The sequence below is a fragment of the Podarcis erhardii genome (genome assembly GCF_964252035.2).
Source record: "Podarcis erhardii genome assembly, chromosome: 5".
NCBI classification, from domain to species: domain Eukaryota; kingdom Metazoa; phylum Chordata; class Lepidosauria; order Squamata; family Lacertidae; genus Podarcis; species Podarcis erhardii.
Window position 1 is genome coordinate 99,241,982 of NC_138509.1, and position 26,738 is coordinate 99,268,719.

At 47.9% G+C, this 26,738-nt stretch overlaps 1 protein-coding gene and 1 long non-coding RNA gene across 2 annotated transcripts in view; both read left to right on the top strand.

Annotated features, from left to right (window-relative positions):
• The window catches only part of LPP (LIM domain containing preferred translocation partner in lipoma), a 294,160-nt gene that overhangs the window by 167,693 nt on the left and 99,729 nt on the right, over positions 1-26,738 (top strand). Inside the window, exons 4-5 of the mRNA XM_081862512.1 lie at positions 5,023-5,150; positions 14,369-14,491. Coding sequence (XP_081718638.1) covers positions 5,023-5,150; positions 14,369-14,491 — 251 coding nt within the window. The remainder of the gene's footprint in view (positions 1-5,022; positions 5,151-14,368; positions 14,492-26,738) is intronic.
• The window catches only part of LOC309342402, a 346,777-nt gene that overhangs the window by 80,340 nt on the left and 239,699 nt on the right, over positions 1-26,738 (top strand). The window lies entirely within an intron of this gene.

Consider the following 26,738-nt stretch of genomic DNA (forward strand, 5'->3'; position numbering starts at 1 on the left):
CTTTGACTTCTAGTAATAAATACATAAATAGACACAGAGCTCATGCAGAAAGCACTCTTGTGCAATTGAAAGCGAGGGTGGGCAACCTCAGAAGGCGGGTGCATTTTAAGTGCTCCACCGCCAAATGTGTGAACAGCCTTACGTTTGAAGTGATATGAAAGCTTTTGTCTGCTGTGTTCGATCTGCAACGGCTCGGTCATCTTTTCCCTTGGCGGTGGCTTCAATGGCCTTGATTTAAAATCAGCCCACTTTGCCGCGTGTCCTGACCTTGCACGGAAGCCAGAGCAACAATTGGCCTTTAAAAACTCTCCCCGGGTGGCAGCAAAGCTGAGCCTGGCCAGGGGTTGCTGGAAGGTGTGTGTCTCTGTGGCCGAGCAAGGTGTGCGATTGGGAATCAAACCAGGTATGATTTATCAAGGAGCACCCTCAACCGGCTGCTTTTGTAGTTAGCTAACTGGATGGGTTCGTTGGCTGGGTGCATTGATACCCACTCGCTGGATCATCACCTTGTCGCGTTGAGTGGGCTTGCATGTTCCTATGACCCTTGTGAGCGAAGCTGTCGGGAATCTCGTACTCCCAGCAGGGTCACCCAAGGCGGTAAGGTCAAAGGGAAGCAGCTGGACAAAGAATGATCCAAGAAGTCCTCAATGGCAGAACAGGCTGATGATAACAAGCGGTATGTTACAACGGCTGTGAAGGCAGATGAAGGCTGCAGCAGATAGTATTCTACCAGTTTGTTGTGACTGCTTTATGCCATCGGAACAGAGCCCTACTGCGAAGACTGTGTGTTGGTCAGCGTGCACTGATCTACACACAGGGGTCTTCCAAAAACCCACCGTGTTTATGGAAGACAATCTTACTCAGCTACGAGTGATCACCAAAGAAAGAAAGAAAGATTGATGATAGCACCAGAGAATTGTAGAGTTGGAAGAGACCCCCAAGGATTACAGAATCATAACGCAGTAGAGTGGGAAGGGACCCTGAGGGACATCTAGTCCAACCCCCTGCAATGCAGGAATCTCAGCTAAAGCATCCCAGACGGATGGCCATCCAACTTCTGCTAAAAGACCTCCAAGGAAGGAGGTAAAGGTAAAGGTAAAGGGACCCCTGACCATTAGGTCCAGTCGTGGCCGACTCTGGAGTTGCGGCACTCATCTCGCTTTACGGGCTGAGGGAGCCGACATTTGTCTGCAGACAGTTTTTCCAGGTCATGTGGCCAGCATGACTAAGACGCTTCTGGCGAAACCAGAGCAGTGCACGAAAACACCATTTACCTTCCCGCCAGAGCAGTACCTATTTATCTACTTGTGCCTTGACGTGCTTTCGAACTGCTAGGTTGGCAGGAGCAGGGACGGAGCAACAGGAGCTCACACCGTTGCGGGGATTCGAACCGCCGACCTTCCAATCGGCAAGGCCAAGGCTCAGTGGTTTAGACCACAGCGCCACCCGCGTCCCCAAAGGAAGATGAGTCCACCACCAATATTGCAAAGGAATACTGAAACATGGAGAGCTGAACTTAAACTTGGAGAAATGTAATTTGGGAGACACCGGAAATGACAAATTTGTACATCACTCTTTGCTATTTTGGGGAAGTCTTGTTCCTTCAGAGGAAATCTTGTCACCCGCTGCGACAGACGTGGTTCGCAGGTGAGCAAGGGACCACCTGGCTTTGAAATCTGCAAGTCCGTATGGTGGATCAGGGCCAGTCACGGTACTGATGAGAGAATGGTTATACTCTGTGTTGCCAAAATAGCTTATACCGCCTGGAACAGCCTCTGCAGAATCCGCGTGGCCAGAACGCCTTCCGTTTGCGTGCCTTAATTGCGGATAAATACTGTGCTGTGTGAAGAAAAGTCTTTTAAAAGCCAGATTCCTGGTTCGCTGTCGGGATCAGTGGGGTGCTAATGCGCCTGCCTCCCGGCTGAGAGCGCCTAATTCAGCATCTCATCTTGCCGGCACACTCTCGGCCTAACTGATTTCGCCTCTTGACGGGCTTGAAATCAACAGGAAGGCTAATTGCCATTCCTGCTGCATCAGACGGCGAGTCCTGGAGTAATTTGCCCCAGATAAGAAGCAGACGAACCAGCCCTTCTAATGAGATCCCCCGAAACGTCTTGTTTGCTTCCGAATTTTCTCTCCTCCCTGCTAGGAGATGCTGGAGAAGGTAAAAGCTGCTTTAGTTTTGATAGCTTTGAACAAAGAGCGAGGATAATATTTCTATTGCCGGCTGACCTGTCTCCATTTGGGGCTGTGAAGATGCTTCTTGAGACTCCGCCAGGGGTGAAGTCAAATTGCTAGAGAATCACAGCACCTGCTGTGGCTGCAGAGACCAGGAACTTATAACTGCTTCCTCCAGTGTGGTGTAGTGGTTAAGAGCGGTAGACTCGTAATCTGGGGAACCGGGTTCGATTCCCCGCTCCTCCACATGCAGCTGCTGGGTGACCTTGGGCTAGTCACACTTCTGTGAAGTCTCTCAGCCCCACTCACCTCACAGAGTGTTTGTTGTGGGGGAGGAAGGGAAAGGAGATTGTTAGCCGCTTTGAGACTCCTTAAAGGGAGTGAAAGGCGGGATATCAAATCCAAACTCTTCTTCTTCTGTGTTGTTTCTGCTGCATTAGCAGCACCAAAGTGAGTTCTCCAGGTCGCAAGCCTGGGCAGTGTTTCTGGGGGTCCTGGGCTGCCCAGGTGATAAAAGCCCTCTCTCGGCCTTGCTGATGTGGCTCAAAGGAAACTCCCAATCACTTTCGAAACACCAGCTTGTCTAAACTTAAGTTTGTCTAAACAAAAATGTTTTTAGCAAGTACTGAAAAGGGCAAAGCGATGTTGCATACCTAATAGTGATAGGCAGCAATAAAAATAAATGAGGCCTCTCTGCAAATTCCCCCCCCCAAAAAAAAAATCTGGTGGCATCTCAAAGCCAACTCAGAGTATGGACCCTCACTCTGCATGCACTTTATGAAGAGACCTTTGGAGACAGAGGAGATTGGATCTCACATATGTGCACAAAAACCATATACACTGGGACCAGCTCTGCCCCCAGTGGGCTGGGGAAACTCAGCCAGATGGACGAGGTATAAATAATATATTATTATTATTATTATTATTATTATTATTATTATTATTATTATTATTTCAGATTGGTTGGTATTTGATCCCCTTGCAAATTCCCATATTTGGCCTCCTCCTTTGTGCCATTTGGGCATTTTTGAATTAGGTGTTGACTGAAACCAACACAGGGACGCGGGTGGCTCTGTGGTTTAAACCACTGTGCCGCTTGGACTTGCCAATCAGAAGGTCAGCGGTTCGAATCCCCGCGATGGGGTGAGCTCCCGTTGCTCGGTCCCTGCTCCTGCCCACCTAGCAGTTCAAAAGCACGTCAAAGTGCAAGTAGATTAATAGGTACCTTTCTGGCGGGAAGGTAAACAGTGTTTCCTTGCACTGCTCTGGTTTTGCCAGAAGCGGCTTAGTCATGCTGGCCACATGACCCGGAAGCTGTACACCGGCTCCCTCGGCCAATAAAGCAAGATGAGCACCGCAATCCCGGAGTCGGCCACGACTGGACCTAATGGTCAGGGGTCCCTTTACCTAAAGCGGGATGTACAGTACTTATCTGTGTATAAGACTAGACCTGGAAAAACTGTCTGCGGACAAAGGCCGGCTCCCTCGGCCTGTAGAGTGAGATGAGCGCCGCAACCCCAGAGTCATTCGCGACTGGACTGAACTTTCAGGGTTCCCTTTACCTTTACCTAGAAACCAACACAAAGCAGGGATGGCTCTTGCTCCATGCTTATGTTAGCCTTGCTGTTAAGAAAACCTGCCTTCCCCATCCTGCGAGCAGCTCCTCTACAACAGCTTGGATTTCCAGGAGGGTACCTCACCTGAAAGACGAAAACCAGAGCCGACAAGCTCACGGCGGGGATATGTGAGAAGCTGCCCCCCGGAGAGCCTGTTTAGACTCGAGCCGCGTCTTCAACCATCTGGTACCGACAAGGCTTCCTAAATCACGGCTTGGGCTGCTTGTTCCAGACATCAATATTATTTATGTAGATAATCAAATCTCTATAAACAGCCGCAGCGTGTGTTCGGGAGCCTACCGGAATATATCTCGGCACGAGAGAGGCAAACACCAGAGGCGCAAAACTTTATGGGGAAGGGGAGAAAACGTCCGCCAAGCTGTCAAGGTTGTAATAAAGCCATCTTGATTTAGTGGCACCCTGGCCATCGCCAGGGTCTCAGTCGGGCGCCGGTGATGTGCAGTGTGCGTTCTGAACGCCGCACAGGTACGGAGTAGACCTGCAATTTATGCATCTGAAGAAGTGTGCATGCACACGAAAGCTCATACCAAGAACTAACTTAGTTGGTCTTTAAGGTGCTACTGGAAGGAATTTTTTTATTTTGTTTTGTATTGATAAGATATACATCGGAAAACAAAAAGGAACAGCTCCCAGCAGTGCTCGGTTTATAACACAGAACACAAAGGTCACAGGACACCCAGAAAGTATAAAACAATGCAGCTACATTAGAAGATGAATCATTCCCACATCAATGAGCCTCTTGCAGACGTAGCTTGAGTATTTTATGCAAACCCAATGAGAGGTGTGATCTTGCTTTTGCCGGGTAACGTCTCATTTGAGACAAACTAACTCTCCTTTCCTCATCAACACAAAGAAGCCTTTGTATTTTCCAATCTTTCATATTTGTCAGAGCTGGAAATCTCTGCTCACAGCAATATGTCGTGGAGAATTGTAGAAGAATAGCCAATGCTCTTGAAGAAAGATACTGTTTCTGGTTGTATATCCCACCAAATTACTTTGATATTATCCTGTCCTATACTAAACTGAAATGTTTCAAGGTTTCTTTGATTGCCCTCGAATGTTCCCTCCACACTTGCCTTCTTTTCCTGCCAAACCCTGGGAGAGCCTGTGGCCTAGAGGGATATTGTTTTTATCTTGCGCTCAGCTTGATCGTTGATGGGTGGGGTACCAATAATAAAATTATTATTATTATTCCTGTTATCTATAGGTGACTTCCCACCACCACCACCACCACCACCACCTCCACCTCCTTCTGATGATCTTGGGAATCCTCCTCCACCACCGCCCAGTGCCTTTCTTCCTCCTCCTCCTGATGAAGCCATGTTCAATGTTCAGGTAAGAAAACACCCATAGTGCTGCCAGGGGCATGGATGGGGTTCTTGTGGTGCCCGGCTGTGGTCAAGGCGAATCGAGTGCGATGGTGCTAGGTGCTGTACAGCGGCAGTGATGACCACCAAAAGAAAGAGCTGCTTCACGTGGCTTGTAGTTAAACTGTGGAACTCCCTGCCACAGGAGGCAGTGATGGCCAAATTTGTGGAGGAATTGTGCTTGAGTTCTGCTTGTGGGTTTCTCTTTAGTGTATCTGGTTGGCCACAGTGAGAACAAGATGCTAAATGGGCCACTGGACTGACCAACAGGCCTCTTTTTATTTTCTTAGAACGGTATCTAAAAAATCCCAGTCTTACTGCTTTCCCATTATATGTTACACCATCACTTGTATTTACTTTATTTATAATGTTAGTCTTCCTTTCCTTTTTAATTCCCCCCCCCCTTCTAGCAATCTACCTACTTTATTTGCAAACTCTGCTTCAAATATTTTAATTTCTGTTTCATTTCTTACCACGTTTAAATAGCTTAGCCTTTCTTATATCCTTAATGGTCAGTTTCCATCCAGGTGTCTCATGAACATCACTAAGTTGGGGTCAGCAGGGTGAGGGATTTGCAAAGGTGCGGCCAAGAAGTAGAAGGCATTTTATTCCATTGCCAACTCAATGAAGATGATACCCATCTGCAGCATTTAGCCAGAAAGCCTTGCATGTGTATGACCCAATTAAGCCTTGCAGCAACAGCCCTGCAGTACAGACTAGTACCTTGCAATTTCAGATCTGAGGCTGAAGTGGTCACTGCACTTACTGTCACACATTGTAAGTTTGTGGATGGTCTGTGTTTCGATCCGGGGGGGGGGGGGGCTCCTTCCCACTTCAAAACTGATAAGCAGCTTCGTTTTGTTACTGGCTGCTGATTTTATTTGACATTATTTGGATGGTTGGCATTTCTATGCTGTCAGCTGCATGGATTTCCCGTGGTGGAAGGGAAGGAGACAGAACAATTTAAAAGAAAAGATTTGACCAGGTGGCAGCGGAGACCCAGCGAAGGTGCTTAGAGTGGCTCAGGGAAGCTTTCCTGTTTAGTGGTGTCCACCTCTTCGTGACCCCCTGGACCAGAGCACGCCAGGAACTCCTGTCTTCCACTGCCTTTCGCAGTTTGGTCAAACTCATGTTCGTAGCTTCGAGAACACTGTTCCACCATCTCGTCCTCTGTCGTCCCCTTCTCCTTGTGCCTTCCATCTTTCCCAACATCAGGGTCTTTTCCAGGGAGTCTTCTCTTCTCATGAGGTGGCCAAAGTCTTGGAGCCTCAGCTTCATGATCTGTCCTTTCAGTGAGCACTCAGGGTTGATTTCCTTCAGAATGGAGAGGTTGGATCTTCTTGCAGTCCATGGGACTCTCAGGAGTCTCCTCCAGCACCAGAATTCAAAAGCATCCATTCTTCGGCGATCAGCCTTCTTGATGGTCCAGCTCTCACTTCCATACATCACTACTGGGAAAACCAGAGCTTTAACTATATGGGCATTTGTAGGCAAGGTGATGTCTCTGCTTTTTAAGATGCTGTTTTTTAAGATAGAAAAAAGGTAAAGGTACCCCTGCCCGTACGGGCCAGTCTTGACAGACTCTAGGGTTGTGCACTCATCTCACTCTAGAGGCCGGGAGCCAGCGCTGTAATTTGCTAAGCAGACAAGTCAACAATCCTACTGTTAAGGATTGGAAAGCTCTGAAACGCATAGCGCGGTATTTGAAAGGCACTATGCATTACAGACTGAGATTTAACAATCAGAAGTCTGGTGGTCTTGAGATATTTGCAGATGCAAGTTTTGGAAGTGACACTACAGACAAGAAAAGTACGTCTGGAGTTTGCTATATGTACAATCAGGGTCTATTTGATTGGTCATGCAAGAAGCAAACAACAGTTAGCTTAAGTACTTGTGAAGCTGAACTGAACGCACTGTCTTATTCACTTAAAGATTGTGAATGGTGGTTACAATTGTGCAAAGACATGAAAATTCCTGTCAAATGTCCAATCCAGGTTTACCAGGACAACAAAGCATGTTTGGCTTTGCTGAATTCTGAAGGTTGTAAGCAAAGCACGAAGCACTTGCAATTGAAGTTGCAACATGCTAGGGAACGTATTCAGAAGGGACTCGTAACGGTGTCCTATATGCCAGGTAATGAAATTCCTGCTGATGTATTGTCCAAGATTGTATCGAGGGATCAACACTGTACCTATGTGCAGAAGTTGGGTTTGTACTGATATTGTACGAACACGCTGCCCAGTGGTGTTCACAGAAAGGGGGAGGATGTTGGTTTCTGCTCTCTTCACTGTGCAGCGAAGTGCTTGTCACGAGACAGGTGTTTACATTCCACAGTCAGCGTACTGTTGGGTTTTCCCACGGGAAAGGGAGACTGGATGTGACGTACACTGGTTTCCTGTTGTTCACAGTTCTCTCGGTGCTTCCGAGGAGAGAGGATGCTTCTCTGCTCTCAGAGAGGCAGGATGCTTTTCTGTAATCTACCAGCTTTGAAGTGCAAATAAAGTAATGTAAAGTATGTGGCACGTACTGCTCATCCTTCCACTGTGCTCAGGACACTGCAAACACAACATCCGGGTCACGTGGCCAGCGTGACAAAGCTGCATCTGGCGAGCCAGCGCAGCACAAGGAACGCCGTTTACCTTCCCGCTGGTAAGCGGTCCCTATTTATCTACTTGCACCCGGGGGTGCTTTCGAACTGCTAGGTTGGCAGGCGCTGGGACTGAACGACAGGAGTGCACCCCATCGCTGGGATTCGAACCGCCGACCATGCGATCGGCAAGTCCTAGGCGCTGAGGTTTTACCCACAGCGCCACCCGCGTCCCTCCTGTTTTTTAAGATAAAAGACAGCAAATAATGGAACCCCAAGAACAATACAATAGCCCTCCTCCCCACAGATCTGTTTAAAAGGCTGTAAGATATGAATCAGCCCAAGGCCTGGTTGAACTGGTCACATCTGGGGCAGAAGAGGCTGCCTTATATTGAATCACACTGGGGGCTCTTGCCTCTCCTGAACGCAAAGCAAAACTCCCTTACGTGAACTCTGATAGAAAGGCGAATTTTTGCTCGGAGCATGAGAAGGGTTCGCTTCCTCCGAGAACATGAGGAGAGCCTGAAGGATCATACCCAAAGGCCACCTCCTCCAGCAGAGCCTCTCTCTGTATCGTGGTGACCAGACAGATGTATCTGGGATGCACACAAGCAGAATAGGCGCAGGGGTGTCTTCTCCCCGTTCACACTCCCCAGCCAATGGTGCTCAGGGACATCATCTAGGGATGTTGGAGAATTTTGGATGGCTTTGAAAGAGGACTGGACAAAGCAAAAACAGAAACGGAAATGGAAATGGAAATTGCCAGCGTTCCCTTATTCACCCCAGGTCTGGAACGGAAATCAATGTGATGTCTACATTTGGAGTTCACGACTTTTGTTGCTTTCAGTCTGCAAATCTTAGATAAAGGATTGCATTTCCCACCCGCCTCAATCGGTATTGCGCTCCCTTTTCATACTGCCCCCTTTTTTAAAGAATAGCAACATTGGATGGCCTTATCAAGGCTATCTGAGGACTGCAGTACCTCAAGGACCACCCCTTTCTGTATGAACCTTCTGTCAGATCATCTTCTGAGGCCCTCCTTCGTGTTCCTCCTCCTTGAGAGGTCCAGAGGGTGGGAACACGAGAACGGGGCCTTCTCTGCAGTGGCTTACCAGGGAAGTGCACCTGGTGCCTTAATTATACACCTTTAGGCATCAGGCAAAAATGTTCCTTTTTAACCAGGCAATTGGTTGATCTGATGGACATCCTATGCCCTATTAAAATGTGCTTCTTGTTGGAGGCGTATTGGGTTGCTTTATTTTTATTTTTATTATGTATTTTGTGGTTTTATATCTTGATTTTATTCTGTGAACCGCCCTGAGGACCCCCCCCACACACATATAGGGCAGTATATAAATTCAATTAATAACAATAACAACAATAACAATAATAATCTCTCTCTCTCAACTCAACTGTCCCATGGTTTTTCTTCAGATAATCTTCGCCAGCCAGATTGGCAAGGTATAAATAATAAATCATTATTTTTATATTATTCTGAATCATAGAATCATAGTTGGAAGAGACCACAAGGGCCATCGAGTCCAACCCCCTGCCAAGCAGGAAACACCATCAGAGCACTCCTGACATATGGTTGTCAAGCCTCTGCTTAAAGACCTCCAAAGAAGGAGACTCCACCACACTCCTTGGCAGCAAATTCCACTGTCGAACAGCTCTTACTGTCAGGAAGTTCTTCCTAATGTTTAGGTGGAATCTTTTTTCTTGGAACCATTGCTCCGTGTCCGCTTCTCTGGAGCAGCAGAAAACAACCTTTCTCCCTCCTCTATGTGACATCCTTTTATATATTTGAACATGGCTATCATATCACCCCTTAACCTCCTCTTCTCCAGGCTAAACATGCCCAGCTCCCTTAGCCGTTCCTCCTAAGGCATCGTTTCCAGGCCTTTGACCATTTTGGTTGCCCTCCTCTGGACACGTTCCAGTTTGTCAGTGTCCTCCTTGAACTGTGGTGCCCAGAACTGGACACAGTACTCCAGGTGAGGTCTGACCAGAGCAGAATACAGTGGCACTATTACTTCCCTTGATCTAGATGCTATACTCCTATTGATGCAGCCCAGAATTGCATTGGCTTTTTTAGCTGCCGCGTCACACTGTTGGCTCATGTCAAGTTTGTGGTCAACCAAGACTCCTAGATCCTTTTCACATGTACTGCTCTCAAGCCAGGTGTCACCCATCTTGTATTTGTGCCTCTCATTTTTTTTGCCCAAGTGCAATACTTTACATTTCTCCCTGTTAACATTCATCTTGTTTGTTTTGGCCCAGTTCTCTAATCTGTCAAGGTCGTTTTGAAGTGTGATCCTGTCCTCTGGGGTGTTAGCCACCCCTCCCAGTTTGGTGTCATCTGCAAATTTGATCAGGATGCCCTTGAGTCCATCATCCAAGTCGTTGATAAAGATGTTGAATAAGACCGGGTCCAAGACAGAACCCTGTGGCACCCCACTAGTCACTCTTCTCCAGGATGAAGAGGAACCACTGATGAGCACCCTTTGAGCCATTTGACGGTACAATGAACTCCCTTGCTGGGTGATGGGCTCTCCTTCCATGGAGGTTTTCAAGCAGACATTGGGTGCCCATCTCTCAGGGATTCTCTAGGCGTCGTTCCTGCATTGCAGGGGGTTGGACTAGATGACCCCTGGGGGTCTCAATTCTCTGAGAAGATGAGACTTCGCAGGGCAAGTTCTCCCACGGCTCAGTCATGGAGGGTGAAGATGGAATTCCCGTCAGAAATATTTCCTGTGGCGACGGGCGCATGCGGATGGTGTCTCTGCCTGACCCGTTGGTGACATTCTGTCGACTGCCTGAGAATGAGGGCTTCTGGTTTGTTGAGAATCTCCCCCCAGTCGCGGCTGCCGGACTTGTCCTGCGCCAGGAAGCCTCCCTTCTCCTCCTCCTCCGATTGTTCGGCGTGCCACCTTGCCGCCAGAGACCGTTAATTCTATTTAATGGCTAATTAAACGCTAATTCATGCTGCATTTGGAACAGGATTAAGGTCGGCGGGGGTGGGAGCCAGCAAAGAAACGGGAAGCTCTCGCAGTGGCCATAATTATCGATAATGAGCTCTGGGCTGTAATTTTATTAATTAAAAGGGGAGAGAAGAGGCAATATCCTCTGGAGCTGTTCGCCGTCAGAAAGAGCGCTGCTGCCGGGGAAAGGTTTAATGACCTTTTTGGATGGGCCTGGGTCTTGATCTTCATCCCCAGATGGGACGCAAGTGGGGGGGGGCAAAGGATCTGGGGGCTTGTTTTTTGGGGGGGGGGAGAAAATGCCGCACCACCTCCTATTCCATCTAACGCCGAAAACACACCCCAAGACACAGAGGTTTTCCCCCAAAACAGTATAATTTCCAAGCCAGATGCAGCTTTAATTCTAGCCAAGCAATAATGAGTTGTCTTTACAACAACATAAACCGATTTGATATGCAAAGTAGTTTCTCTGTGTTATTCCGCTTCCCTGCGACCGAGATAACATCCATGGGTCTCTTGTTTTTCCTGCATTTGCTATTGGCCAAATGCATCCATTGTTGATTCATTAATATAATTCCCCAGAAAGCAGGGTTAAAGTCCCCCGAGGGTAGGTTTCATTTTAGAATTTTTCTTTATATAGAATTTTTATGGAGTTTTCAATTTTACATTTCAAAATAAACATTTTGCAAACTTCAAAATATCCAGTGACTTCCCTTCTTCTCCTTCCATGGTTCATTTTAAGTATCATACTGTACATTCCTGAATATTTTACTGTCACCATTCACCTTTTCTGACACCTAGGAATTTCTGTCAGGGTTATTCCCAACAGGAAGGACTCTGGTTTTGGGGGGGAAGTAGTTTCAAACATGTTTTTCAATTCATTACAAATCATTTCCCAATATACTTTTACCTTTTTTCATGTCCACCACATGTGAAAAAAGTCTCTCTCTGCTTCTTTACACTTCCAACACATATCTGATTCTGTTTCATAAATCTTAGCCAACCTACGTGGCGTTCGGTACCATCTATGAATCATTTTCAAATAATTATCTTTGGGTTTATAACATGCAGTAAATTTCGGGGTGCTTTCCCAAAGTTTCTCCCAGAGGTTAAGATCTATATTGTGTCCTTATATCTATTGCCCAGTGTCTCTGGGCAAAGCAATGTCAATCTATGAAACACGGTTAGCAAACCAACGTTTTTGGACCCACTTTCGTGCATGTGATGAAGATAAGATGTGCTGCATATTTGCGTGCTGAGAAGGAGGCGGCGGGGGGGGCAGTGGAGCAAGGCATGGCGGCCGCTGCCCTTTAAAAATGGGGACATGATCCCTCTTGAGTCAACTGTGAGAATGTACCCAAGTCGCCCTGCTAACCAGGAGAGCAGCGATTCCTCTCGATTGAGCCGGGCCTGAAATGCCATTGGATGAGAAGCCTAAGAGGAGCTTTGCATCCAGACTGCTTCCTTCCTTACTCTGCTCTCCTCGTTTTTTCCAATAATTTATAATTATTGGGGAATTAAATAACCCATCAGTGTCTTGACAGTGGTTGTAAATTGATGCTTCATTGCCTGAGATCCAAAGGGCCTTGGTGGAACTGCTGGACAAGGGGAGCGTCCCCCCCAAAAAAAATTTCTCCCCCCTGCTGCCCAAGAGCATCTTCTATTACCACCCAATAAGCCAGATTTTGAGGCGCTCAGAGAATCCTTTGGTGCAGAACAAAGCCCCCAGCTCCTTGCAGAGCAAAATGGGGACTTGCTTTTGACACCCCTGTTCTCCACCGTGCATGAGTGAGGCGGGCTGTAGCGCGATAGCAGAGGATCTGCTTTGAATGCAGAACAACCCAGGTTGAGCCCCCTGCCTTGGGGGGTGGGCTGCTGCCAGTCAGTGTAGACAACACTGAACTCAATCGACGGCCTGGTCTGGTATGAGGCAGCTTAAAGCACCACCCTTCAAATTGCTGAAGGTGTTGCAGAATCACACCCTGCGATGCCGCCCCAGAACACACTGTAACCCCACCCCTTGAGAGACGCGTCTGCATTCTTAAGCTGGGGAAAGGGGGAGCTCTGTGGCAGAGTTATCTCCTTGACATTCAGAAGGTCCTGGGTTCCAATCCTGACCTTTCCAGGTAGAGTTGGGATCATCTCTTGCCTGAGACTCTGCCAGCCCAGTGTGGACAACACTGCAGCATTTTTTTCCTGGTTGTTCTCAGGTTGTTGGTGAGACGTTGCCATTATTATCACCTTTTCCTAGATTGTTTCCAAATTCTTAGGAGTCTTGGTTGACCACAAACTTGACATGAGCCAACAGTGTGACACGGCAGCTAAAAAAGCCAATGCAATTCTGGGCTGCATCAATAGGAGTATAGCATCGAGATCAAGGGAAGTAATAGTGCCACTGTATTCTGCTCTGGTCAGACCTCACCTGGAGTACTGTGTCCAATTCTGGGCACCACAGTTCAAGAAGGACACTGACAAACTGGAACGTGTCCAGAGGAGGGCAACCAAAATGGTCAAAGGCCTAGAAACGATGCCTTATGAGGAACAGCTCTGGGAGCTGGGCATGTTTAGCCTGGAGAAGAGGAGGTTAAGGGGTGATATGATAGCCATGTTCAAATATATAAAAGGATGTCACATAGAGGAGGGAGAAAGGTTGTTTTCTGCTGCTCCAGAGAAACAGACACGGAGCAATGGATCCAAACTACAAGAAAGAAGATTCCACCTAAACATTAGGAAGAACTTCCTGACAGTAAGAGCTGTTTGACAGTGGAATTTGCTGCCAAGGAGTGTGGTGGAGTCTCCTTCTTTGGAGGTCTTTAAGCAGAGGCTTGACAACCATATGTCAGGAGTGCTCTGATGGTGTTTCCTGCTTGGCAGGGGGTTGGACTCGATGGCCCTTGTGGTCTCTTCCAACTCTAGGATTCTATGATTCTATGATTCTTTGGATTCCAAGTTGTTTTTATCACAGAGGAACTGTCATCGTTGTTATCATCATCATCATCATCATCATCATCATCATCATCATCATCATCTATTATTTATACCCTCCCCATCTGGCTGGGTTTCCCCAGCCACCCTGGGTGGCTACCAACAGAATAAAAAGCACAATAAAACATCAGCCATTAAAAACTTCCCTATACAGGGCTGCCTTCAGGTGTCTAAAACTCAGATAGTTGTTTATTTCCTTGACATCTAGTGGGAGTGTGTTCCACAGGGCGGGCACCACCACCGAGAAGGCCCTCTGCCTGGTTCCCTGTAACCTCACTTCTCACAGGGAGGGAACCGCCAGAAGGCCCTCGGAGCTGGACCTCAGTGTCCGGGCAGAATGATGGGGGTGGAGACACTCCTTCAGATATACTGGACCAAGGTTCTTTAGGGTTTTATAGGTCTCCTCCAGCACCATAATTCAAAAGCATCAATTCTTCAGCGATCAGCTTTCTTTACGGTCCAGTGAATGAAGATAACTCCCCCCCCCCAAATGGGCTGTGCAGAAGACCCCACAGGCCATAAATTCACCTCTGGCTCCACCTGTCAGTTCCTCATTTTTTACACCCTTAATGCCAAATGGTTTCTCCACGGCATTCCTTCATTTCTTTGTGTGTTCCTTTCCCCTTCGTCTAGGTCAGCGCCGGCGGCAAGACCCTGGAGGAGCGGCGTTCCAGTCTGGACGCGGAAATCGACTCCTTGACCAGCATCCTGGCCGACTTGGAGAACAGCTCGCCTTACAAGCCGCGGACGCAACAGGTCAGAGTTGGGGAGAGATGGCAGACAGGGAGGGGTGGCTAACACCCCAGAGGACAGGATCACACTTCAAAACGACCTTGACAGATTAGAGAACTGGGCCCAAACAAACAAGATGAATTTTAACAGGGAGAAATGTAAAGTATTGCACTTGGGCAAAAAAAATGAGAGGCACAAATACAAGATGGGTGACACCTGGCTTGAGAGCAGTACATGTGAAAAGGATCTAGGAGTCTTGGTTGACCACAAACTTGACATGAGCCAACAGTGTGACGCGGCAGCTAAAAAAGCCAATGCAATTCTGGGCTGCATCAATAGGAGTATAGCATCTAGATCAAGGGAAGTAATAGTGCCACTGTATTCTGCTCTGGTCAGACCTCACCTGGAGTACTGTGTCCAGTTCTGGGCACCACAGTTCAAGAAGGACACTGACAAACTGGAATGTGTCCAGAGGAGGGCAACCAAAATGGTCAAAGGCCTGGAAACGATGCCTTATGAGGAACGGCTAAGGGAGCTGGGCATGTTTAGCCTGGAGAAGAGGAGGTTAAGGGGTGATATGATAGCCATGTTCAAATATATAAAAGGATGTCACATAGAGGAGGGAGAAAGGTTGTTTTCTGCTGCTCCAGAGAAGCGGACAAGGAGCAATGGATCCAAACTACAAGAAGGAAGATTCCACCTAAACATTAGGAAGAACTTCCTGACAGTAAGAGCTGTTTGACAGTGGAATTTGCTGCCAAGGAGTGTGGTGGAGTCTCCTTCTTTGGAGGTCTTTAAGCAGAGGCTTGACAACTATATGTCAGGAGTGCTCTGATGGTGTTTCCTGCTTGGCAGGGGGTTGGACTCGATGGCCCTTGTGGTCTCTTCCAACTCTAGGATTCTAGGATTCTATGATTCTAGGGCCCAGCGTCCACAATCAGCCTCTTCTCTCGGACGGGGGCTTGTTCTGGGGGCGTAGGGTGTTGCATGCTGCTTGTTGCATTCAAAACAGACTGAAAAAGTGGCAAGGTATTTTTTTTTTAATTTTTCATAAATACCGTGTAGAGCAGCACACTGGTTCCTACCACATCGGTCCAGTTCTATGCCTCTATTCTGTTTGCAAACTGTCTTGAGAATGATGCGAGCCACTAGTGAATCCCTCCCCTTTTAGCAGTGTGGAGCCTCAGGTGAAAGAAAAGTTTTCCTTGGAGATTTTTAAGCAGTAGTTGGATGGCCCACTGCCACGGGTGCTTAATAATAATAATAATAATAATAATAATAATAATAATAATAATAATTTAATTATACCCTGCCCTTTCCGGTTCAAAAACTGGGCTCAGGGCAGCTAACAACAAATTTAAAACACTTAATTGATGCAACAAAAAAACAGCATAAAATACAGTATAAAACGTGAATAACAGTAAATTCAGAATTCAAAAATCAATTTAGGGGGGAAATCCATCCAATAAACATTAGATGATCACCAGGGCTGGCTGGCTAAATTAGTCCTATTTGGGCCAGTGAGGAGACCAGGGCAGAATTAGCTGTGGGATCCCAGAGCGGGGAATCTTCATAAAAAGGGGAGGGGGAGGGAAGGAACGGAAATAAAAGATTAGGCTGAGTTCAAATTGAAACCCAAGTGGAATAGCTCTGTCTTACAGGCCCTGTGGAAGGAAGTTCAATCCTGTAGAGCCCTGGTCTCATGGGACAGAGCATTCCACCAGGTCGGAGCCATCACTGAGAAGGCCCTGGCCCTGGTGGAGGATCTTCTAACTTCCTTAGGGCCCGAGACCTCTAAACTGTGATTATTCATGGACCTTAAGGTCCTCTGCAGGGCAGACCAGGAGAGGTGGTCCCGTAAATATGAGGGCCCTAAGCCACAAAGGGCTTTAGCTGAGATTCTTGCATTGCAAGGGGTTGGACTAGATGTCCTTCGGGGTCCCTTCCCGCTCTCAGATTCTATGATTCTGTGAATGCTTGCAGGCCAGGGTGATGGTAGCAGATTCAGCCTTGCTTTCCCCTCCACGTTTAAGTGCTATGCACGGAGCTTCTGCACAGATACCTGTGAAGAGAAACCAGGCAATCTGCTTAAAAAGAAGAAGCAACAGCCTCTCTTGACCGCTGTGCCAGACAATCTTTCCCTTCTGACTGCCGCTGTCGCTCCTGTGATCTGAGCTTCAAATTGTGTTGCCTCTCTCTCTCCGCCCCCCCCACCAGCCCCTCTTTGTTGTCTAATCCCCCAGGCTGAAAACACTCTGGAAACAGCTCTGCTATCAGCAGGGTGCCTGCGTCAGCACCGTGGGGTGAAACTGGGGTGAGGTGGGTGGCAGGGATGAGTCACACAGGAAGCCAGGGCTTCGGAAGAGCAGTTTTCTGATTGTGCGCCCAGAAGGAGAGTGCAAGGGGCTGCCCTGGAGGGATGGGACTCTGGGGATATTTTCCTGGAGGAGGAGGAGGAGGAGGAAGAAGAAGAAGAAGAAGAGGAAGAGGAAGAAAAGGAAGAAGAGGGAAGCCCTCTCCCCTAATGCTAGGATTTGTGGGTACCCAATGAAGCTGAAACTTGGAAGATGCAGGATGGATAGAATAACGTCCTCCGTTAACCTGTGGAACTCACTCCCACAAGAGGCAGTGATGAGCAACAACTGAGAAGGCTTTAAAAGAGGATTGGGCAAATTCACGGAGGAGGAGAGAACTACCGATGGCAACTAGCTAGGATTGCTATGCTTTGCCTCCACAGTTGGAGGCACAAAAGGGGGGACCCAACTGTATGAAAATATACACAAGTGGGGGGGACAGGGGTTCAGGCCCAGGTAAGGTGCAATATAAAGTATAATATATAAAGCAAGTAAGGTTCAACAAAGGTACCAGCAATTACAAAACATACCGTATTTTTCCATGTATAAGGCACCCCGAGTTGTTGAGCATGTTTTTTTTGGGGGGGGGGGGAGGATTGCCAAAAATCGCTCACCAACACGCGTTGCCGCCTCTCGTCTGTCCCCTCGCCAGCAGAAGCTGCCAATCACCTGCCCATTTGCCGCAGCATCAGCCAATCAACACTAGCCCTTGACGCAGCAACCAATAACACACCCAATAGCCACTGGCAGCCGCAGCAGCAACCAATCAAATGTCTACCTTATGCACTATCCATGTATAAGACGACCCCTACTTTTTAGCATGATTTTTAAAGAGAAAAACCTAGTCTTATACACAGATAAGTACTGTACATCCCGCTTTAGGCAAAGGGTAAAGGGACCCCTGACCATTAGGTCCAGTCGTGGCCGACTCTGGGGTTGCGGCGCTCATCTCGCTTTATTGGCCGAGGGAGCCGGCGTACAGCTTCCGGGTCATGTGGCCAGCAGGACTAAGCCGCTTCTGGCGAACCAGAGCAGTGCACAGAAACGCCGTTTACCTTCCCGCCGGAGTGGTACCTATTTATCTACCTGCACTTTGATGTGCTTTCAAACTGCTAGGTGGGCAGGAGCAGGGACCAAGCAACAGAAGCTCACCCCATCGCAGGGATTTGAACCGCCGACCTTCTGATCGGCAAGTCCTAGGCTCTGTGGTTTAACCCACAGCACCACTCACGTCCACCCGCTTTAGGAGTGCCTTGATAAATTCCCTTCCGGGGGAACATCACCTTCAGAAAAAGCACATATAATTTTTCGCCATTTGGTGATTGAAATCTGACCCATACAACAGAATCAATACTCTTAAGACAAGAAATTAAGTTCGTTCATCTCTTTGACACGATTGCACCTCATGGGCTGAATGCTTCCTTTGATTAGGGTTGCTTCTTGGACCTTCTTTTTTAGAAGCCTCTGGTATTTCTTCTATGTTCCCTATAAATGCTCACTAGATGGCTCCCTCTATGCTGTGCCGGCCAGTTTGCAGCAGACACCTCCCTTGTACCCTTTGCGGGACCTTACTAACCTGACAGGGTGAGTCATCATGCTCATGGCCTCGGAAAGTTTGTTTCTTACGGTTTGGCTTGGGTTGCTGTTGTGTATCGTTCTCAGCTGAAGAAGGAGTTTTCCTCTGAAACTGGGATTACTGGCCTCCAGTTCTTTTGCCACAGCTCCTCCGCCACTCCCAGGAACTTTCTTGCGCCAGAGATTTGAAAAAATATGTCATTTTAGTTTTGAACTTACGCAGATAACTCTGGGGTTTGCACTGTATGTTTTGTAATTGCGGGTACGTTTGTTGAACCTGATTTGCTTTATGTATTATACTTTATGTTGTCCCTTGCCTTGGCCTGAACCCCTGTTTTTCCCACTTGTGTGTATCCACATTTGGAAGCAGTTTCTGAATACTGGTCGTGGGAAACCACAGTAATCCAGCTGTTTTGGACAACCTCTCCCATCAGCCTCAGGCAAAAAGCAGAGAAAGCAGTTTCACTTGCTATCGTTTATTAAGGGGCTTCAAAATATTAATGGTTATTATTCAAGCGCCTACAAGGCATATGAAATGAAATATAAAAAACTCACTTGGCGTACCGGCTGAAAAGCTCACAGCTGACTTTTCTTCCCATCTCATTTGTGCCTATGGAACTCCCTCCCACAAGAAGCAGTGACGTTCACCAGCCTTGGATGGCTTTAAAAGAGGATTGGACAAAGTCATAAGGGGGAGAGTGGCTACTAGCCAGGACAGCTCGGCTCGGCTCGGCCTCCGTGGTCGAAGGCAGCACTGCTTCTGAACAGCACGAAGCAAGAGCGCTCCCATGTTCGAGAACTGCTTGTGGATTCTGGTTGGCCACTGTGAGGGCAGGGTGGCCTAGTCCCCTTGGGCCTGATCCAGCAGGCTGTCCTTATGTTCTTACCTGGGTGGGGAGAGTTGTCAGGGATCATGGGAGTTTGTTTCCTGCAAGTCAATCATCCCTGGCAGTCACAAAATTAAAAAACACCTTGGGAGAAAAGCAATGACAAACCTAGACAGCATCTTAAAAAGCAGAGACATCACCTTGCCAACAAAGGTCCATATAGTTAAAGCTCTGGTTTCCCCAGTAGTGATGTATGGAAGTGAGAGCTGGACCATCAAGAAGGCTGATCGCCGAAGAATGGATGCTTTTGAATTCTGGTGCTGGAGGAGACTCCTGAGAGTCCCATGGACTGCAAGAAGATCCAACCTCTCCATTCTGAAGGAAATCAGCCCTGAGTGCTCACTGGAAGGACAGATCCTGAAGCTGAGGCTCCAAGACTTTGGCCACCTCATGAGAAGAGAGGACTCCCTGGAAAAGACCCTGATGTTGGGGAAGATGGAGGGCACAAGGAGAAGGGGACGACGGAGGACGAGATGGTGGGACAGTGTTCTCGAAGCTACGAACATGAGTTTGACCAAACTGTGGGAGGCAGTGGAAGACAGGAGGGCCTGGCGTGCTCTGGTCCAGGGGGTCACGAAGAGGCGGACACGACTAAACGACTAAACAACAACAACAACAACAATCACCCCTGGCATAAAACAGTGAGGGTTAGTTTCTGCAGCTATCTCTTGGAAGTCTCCGAATTCATTTCCTATATTACGTTATGTTGCCTTTCTCTTTATATTCTGCCTTTCGGCCCCAGAAGTCCCCCAAGGTGGCTCACAACGAGCAAACGAATGTGAATGCAAACAATGCAAATTATGTAAATTGACAAACAACATTTCAAAAATGGGGGTACTTCCTTTGCTGTCACTCGAGGCCCAGGTGGTCTCAGTGGCACTGAGGTCCTTCCATCAGCTTTGGCTGGTGGCCTAGCTCTGCCCCTGTCTGGACAGGGAGAGCTTAACTTCTGTTGTCAATTGTAAGCTCTGGGTTAGATTACTGCAATGTGTTGTATGCTTGTGAAACATGGACCACTTATAAACGCCATCTCCAACTCCTCGAAAGATTCCATCAACGGTGTCTCTGACAATTTTTATGCATCACTTGGGAAGACAGACGAACTAATATCAATGTACTGGAAGAAGCAAAGATCACCCGTGTCAAAGCAATGATTCTTCAACATCAACTTCGTTGGACTGGTCATGTTGTGTGGATGCCTGATGATCGCCTTCCAAAGCAACTACTCTATTCCGAACTTAAAAATGAAAAGCGTAATGCTGGTGGTCAACAAAAAAGGTTTAAAGACTGTCTCAAGGTAAATCTTTAAAAATGTAGTACAAACACTGAAAACTGGGAAACACTGGCCTGCGAGGGCTCCAGTTGGAGAACAGCCTTGACCAAAGGTGTCATGGGCTTTGAAGACACTTGAACTCAGGACGCAAGGGAGAAAAGTGCTAGGAGGAAGGCACACTTGGCAAATCCACACCGTGATCAACTCCTGCCCGGAAACCTCTGTCCCCACTGTAGAAGGACGGGTGGATCCAGAACTGGCCTCCACAGTCACTTACGGACTCATTGTTAAAACCGTGTTTATGGAAGACAAAGAAGAAGAAAACCTGTGTGGTTGCCTCTGACGACGGTTTGGAAACTTCAGCTGATGCAGAATTTGGCAAGACAGTTTGAGCAAATAACAGTGATCCTGGCCCGGCTACACTGGTTGCCATTCAGTTTCCAGGACAATTCAACAGTTCAGGACTGTAATGCCTCAAGGTCTGCCTCTCCCCATATGGTCCTAGTGATCATCATCTATTCTAGATCCTTCTTCATGTGACTCCTCCATGAGAGGCCCAGAGGGTGGCAACACGAGAACGGGGCCTTTTCTGTGGTGGCTCCCCATTTACAGAATGCTCTGCCCGGGGAGGCTGTCCTGTTGCCTTCATTACATCTCTTTGGGTGCCAGGCAAAAGCCTTCCTCTTCGCCCAAGCCTTCGGTTGATTAAATAATCTATGGCCTTTTGTGATGGGGGTTTTATTGGCTTGGCTTGTTCCTGTTTTTGTTGTGCATTTTGTGTTCTCGCTTTGCATTTTTATGTTGTGAACTACCCTGTGATTTTTTTGGATGTTGGGCAGTATACAAATTTTGATGGTGATGGTGATAAAAAACAACTTAGGCAGCAGCTTCGCCTTTTAAGGGTCCCTTGCCGAGCCAGTGGGGCTAGGCAGCTGGGAGAATTGGTGTCCCTTGATGGATCCAGCAGTCTCCCCCTCTGTATTCATTTGCCCCAACAGACTGGCCTGTTTTCAAGGATGGGAGGAGTGGGGGTACAATAACATTTCCCTCCCTGGTTTGCACACCTGAGAAGGAGCGTTTACACCCCACGTTTCCTCCATACAAGGTGACGTACATTGTTCTCTTCCTCCCACATTTAAACCCCACAACAACCCTGAGAGGTAGGCTAGACTGATAGTGACTGCCTGGCCGTTGAGGTCATGGCTGAGTGAGGATTCGAACCCCAGTCTCATAGGTCCTAGTCTGACACTTGAACCGACTTGGTCCTGGTTATATGCCCTCCCCTATCTGGAAGTTCTCCTCTCAATCTCGGACATGCGTTTGGCTAGCGTTGTAATGAAAAGGCACTCTGCGTATGCTCGGCAGCGCTGCATTATTCCTTTGTGACCTGGAGCTGAAAATACCGGTAGGCTCGGGGGCTGAGCTCTGGTGAGCCCCCTAGTGAGACGGTGTCTCCGTCCTGTGTGGCATGTGAGTGTTTCAGAGAGAAGGGGGAAAGGCAAAACGTTTCGTCTGCGGCGCTGTTTATCTGCCAGACCCTGCTCCCTCCTGGCAGGAATAAATACATGATGCGCTTTTAAAGCTCCAGACTGCTTTGGAACAATTGCAAGATGTTCTCAGTACAGAACAGTTTAGCTGTGGGCGGAGGATGCATCTCTCAGACACTTTGTCAAAGAGCCGTCTGCGCCTCTTCCCTCCCTCTCTCTTCCCTGGGCTTGCTTTTTAAAAGAACCAAACACAAAATATATTGATTGCCTTTTGCAGCGCTGGCTGCCTGGAACATATTGAGATCTGTTTGCGGATGTCTGGACGTGCCTTTGCTTTCTGTATATATTAAAGTTTCATTGACTTCAGGAGGAGAAACCAAAACTCATTTCTCTCTCTCTCTCTCTCTCTCTCTCTGGATGAGAGAGGTGGGAACTGGTCCCATCCAGAAGGGAGGAAGGGATCGGGCTGGTTTCAGGATGCTGCAGCTTGTGTTTTTATAGAACCCTAGAATTGTTGGCTTCGAGGGGACACCAAAGCTCATCTGTCCCAACCCCCCCACAATGTAGGCATCTCGGAATCCCTGACTGACGAGAGTCAACCACCTTCCATAGAACTGCTCTTACCGACAGAAAGTTCTTCCTGTTGTCTAGTTAGTCCTTTCTTGCAGCTTGAAGCCATTGGTCCTCCTTTCTGGAGCAGCAGAAAACAAGCTTGCTCCATCTTCTGCCAGCGAGCATCTCTGTTGCTTTCTTCTGGTTCCCTCTCCCTCGTTTTTTAAAAACCTGCTTTTATTAATTTCCAAAACAGACCAATCCCACACCTGAGTTCTGGGGGACCATGACTCAGTCGCAGAGCAGCTGCTTTGCATTTAGAACATCCAAGGATCAGTCACCAGCCACTTAAGGGAGCTCAATGTGCAGGACCTTGGAGAGCAGCTGCCAATCTGAGTAGACAGGGCTAAACTAACTGGACAAAAAGGGGGTACAGCTGCCTTAGCAGGCACTTTATTGACCAGAAACCACAGGAAGGGCCATAGGTCAGTGGCAAAGCATCTTCTTTACATACAGAAGGTCCTAGGTTCCATCCCCAATGACATTTCCACCCAGGACTGCCTGAGACTCCAGAGAGCCAGTTCAAGTCAGTGTATGAGCCTTCTGAGCTAGGTGGCCCATAGGTCTGTACAGTAGTACCTTGGGTTAAGTACTTAATTTGTTCCGGAGGTCCGTTCTTAACCTGAAACCGTTCTTAACCTGAAGCACCACTTTAGCTAATGGGGCCTCCTGCTGCCGCTGCGCCACCACAGCAGCCCGATTTCTGTTCTCATCCTGAAGCAAAGTTCTTAACCTGAAGCACTATTTCTGGGTTAGCGGAGTGTGTAACCTGAAGAATATGTAACCTGAAGTGTATGTAACCCGAGGCACCACTGTATATGAGTATCAGCCTTACATGCTTAGCTGGGTCGGTCCATTCTGCATTTTTCCAAATACAGTGGTACCTTGGGTTACAGACGCTTCAGGTTACATATGGTTCAGGTTACAGACTCTGCTAACCCAGAAATAGTACCTCGGGTTAAGAACTTTGCTTCAGGATGAGAACAGAAATCACGCAGCAGCGGCACGGCAGCAGGAGGAGGCCACATTAGCTAAAGTGGTGCCTCAGGTTAAGAACAGTTTCAGGTTAAGAACGGACCTCCAGAACGAATTAAGTTCTTAATCCCAATATTTCCCAGCTTTTCCCCTCTGCAGCCTCTGAACTATGTCCTTCTGCAAACCACTGTTCTAAATCTATACTGTCTCCCTCTTCTCCAGGAAGTGCTGGAGGAGGGGAGCAGTGGACTCCACTGTTCCTCCTCTTCGGACCAGTCCCTCACAGCAAGTCCTGTATTGCAGGGGGTTGGACTAGATGACCCTCGGGTGCCCTTCCAGCTCTGTGATTCTGTGGACCCTTGTCTCCAGCTCCCGCCTGCCTCCTGGCTTGTTCTTCTGCTGGCTACCCCTCCCCCCTGCGCTTGCCCTGCCCGCCCCTCCACCTTCTGTCTGTCTGATTTATCTCCCCGCCTGCCCACGCAACATACACACAGTACAAGGAGTTTTACATCTCCAGTACAAAGCTGCAGCGAAGCGACTGACAGCAATGCACAGTATTATGCCTGACCTGACAATTAGGCAGACTTATTACTGTGTCAGCTTGCCAGATGGATCATCTCCTAGGCGGGCAGCACGTTTCATGTGTGAGCTTATGAATTTGCTGCTTCTTGAGTTATGTTTCCCTGGGTTGCCGGGGGGGGGAGGGGGCAGAAGAAAGGGGAAGCTGATTGATTTGAACTCAGCTGCCCCCCCCCAATGCACTTTCAAGCGTGCTCAATGACAGTGAGGGGCAGCGGATTCACCCCAAATCCTAGAGAGCGTTGATTTGCGCCTTCAGAAAACCTTCTGAAGCAGCTAAGGGGGTGGAGAGAGGGAGAGAGAGAGAAGGGAAGGGAAAGGGGCTGGTTTTTTAAAGTAAAAATAACTCCTTTATCTCACCCACTTGAGGGAAGGGTGATTTTCACTGGTTTTCTTCAAGCACCAATTCTGATGGGGATCAGGGTTGGAAGTCCAGGAAGAAAATCACCCAAGAGAATTGGGCCCTTTTTGCTTGCACCAGTTGCTGTCCTGGCCAGATCTGATTCCGAGGGAACAGCTTGGATTGTCGCAAAGGGAGGGGTGCCTTGCAATGATTGCCTCAAGAAATTGGTCAACAGCACAAACTCCTGAATCCTTTTGAAAACTCCTGGCCACACCATCTTCTGGGTGGGAGATGCAAAGCTCTCAGCATCAGGGCAGCTTCTCATGCTCTCTGACCAGCTTGGACAGCTGCACCCGCCAAAATCATGGGTGGTGGCTGGGAAGGCCCACCCCTTGCAAAAGACCCTCGTGGTTATGGGGACCTCGGCAGGGGGTGAGCCTTTTAAAACAGGGAGAGGCACAGCCTGTTTATCTCAAGAGCTTCCCGTGTCTAGGAGAACTTTCCCCAAGCCACACAAAGCTGCCATTTGATGGACAAGCATCTAACAAAAGAATTTAAGCAGAGCCTTCTGGATCAGGCGAAAGAGGCCCGTCTCATTCAACATCCTGTTCCACAGAAGCCGAACAGGAAAACCAGCAAGCAGGATTAAAGCACAAGAACCCTCTCTCCTCCTGTGGTTTTCAGCAATTGGGATTCAGAAGTATTGTATTCTCTGAGTCAAACAGAGGGTGTCAAATTTAGATTGGCTTGGAAAGGAACAGGGTCCATTGCTTAACTCTGTGACCATCCGAGTTGTTCCAAAAATGTGTCTCTTTTCTCGGGTTGTAAAGTATTTTGGTGCTGGAGGAGACACTTGAGAGTCCCATGGATGGCAAGAAGATCCAACCTCTCCATTCTGAAGGAAATCAGCCCTGAGTGCAAACTGGAAGGACAGATCCTATAGCTGAGGCTCCAAGACCTTGGCCACCTCATGAGAAGAGAAGACTCCCTGGAAAAGGGAAAAATAGAGGCACAAGGAGAAGGGGATGACAGAGGACGAGGTGGTGGGACAGTGTTCTCGAAGCTACCAACATGAGTCTGACCAAACTGCGGGAGGCAGTGGAAGACAGGAGTGCCTGGTGTGCTCTGGTCCAGGGGGTCATGAAGAGGCGGACACGACTAAATGACTAAACAACAACAAAGTCTTTTCTATATAGCGGTTACATATGATGGGGGGGGGGGATGTGTATCTTAGAGGAAAGAGCAGGCAACATGCATATATTAGTTGAAAGCCATCTTCTTAAGGCTGCAGTCCTGACCTGAGGTGTGCAGAGGGGTGTGAAAGAAGTAAACAGATCAGTGGGGCCAACACCCCATTTATTGTCCTGCCGTTCAGAACAGAAAAATACAAAATAAGAATACAAAATGTGCAATAAAAGAAAAAAACAAACCAATAACCCCCACAAGTACATTTAAAAAGCCGTTGAATGTCCATCAGCCAAACACCTTGTGGAAGAGAGATGCTTTATCTGCTGGCGCCTAAAGATATGTAGCAAAGGTGCCAGGTGAATCTCCCTGAGGAGAGCCTTCCACAAATGGGGAGCCAACACCAAAAAGGCAACAGAAACGTGTGGCTGAGACAACTAAATGCACATAAGGTGCGACCATACTGTGTTTTGATATTTTCCATCCTTATTCTGACTTCTTTTCCCAGACAAAATTGGAAATGAATATAGAATCTACTCTTCTCCCATAAGGAGATAAAACTTTATTCGCATTAGCCAATGGCCATAGCAACAATAAAACATTACAGTATAAGTAGAAAAGGAAATTTAGGAGCACAATTTAAAGTCCTGAACCAGCCATCAGTTAGTGGCCCTTATTCTCATTGCCCCTGCTATGAACCTCGTAGCCTTTGCTGTTATCTGCTCATTTTGATCTGATAGAAGAAAGTGAAGGAATGGGTTTTGGGAAACCACATTGTGGCAGTGGTTGAGCACCCTGGGATGGTTAGTATGAGTGGGGTGATGATCTGGTTCCTCCTGTCTTTGTAGAGAGTACAAGACAGCAGGACGTGTGCCGCTGTTTCGGTGCTACCATCTCCACAGGGGCAAAGACGTTTTTCAGGCAGGATTTTTTGGAATCGACCCTCAAGTACCACAGATGGCAAAACATCCAGTCTTGCAAGTGTAAAAGCACATCTGTAT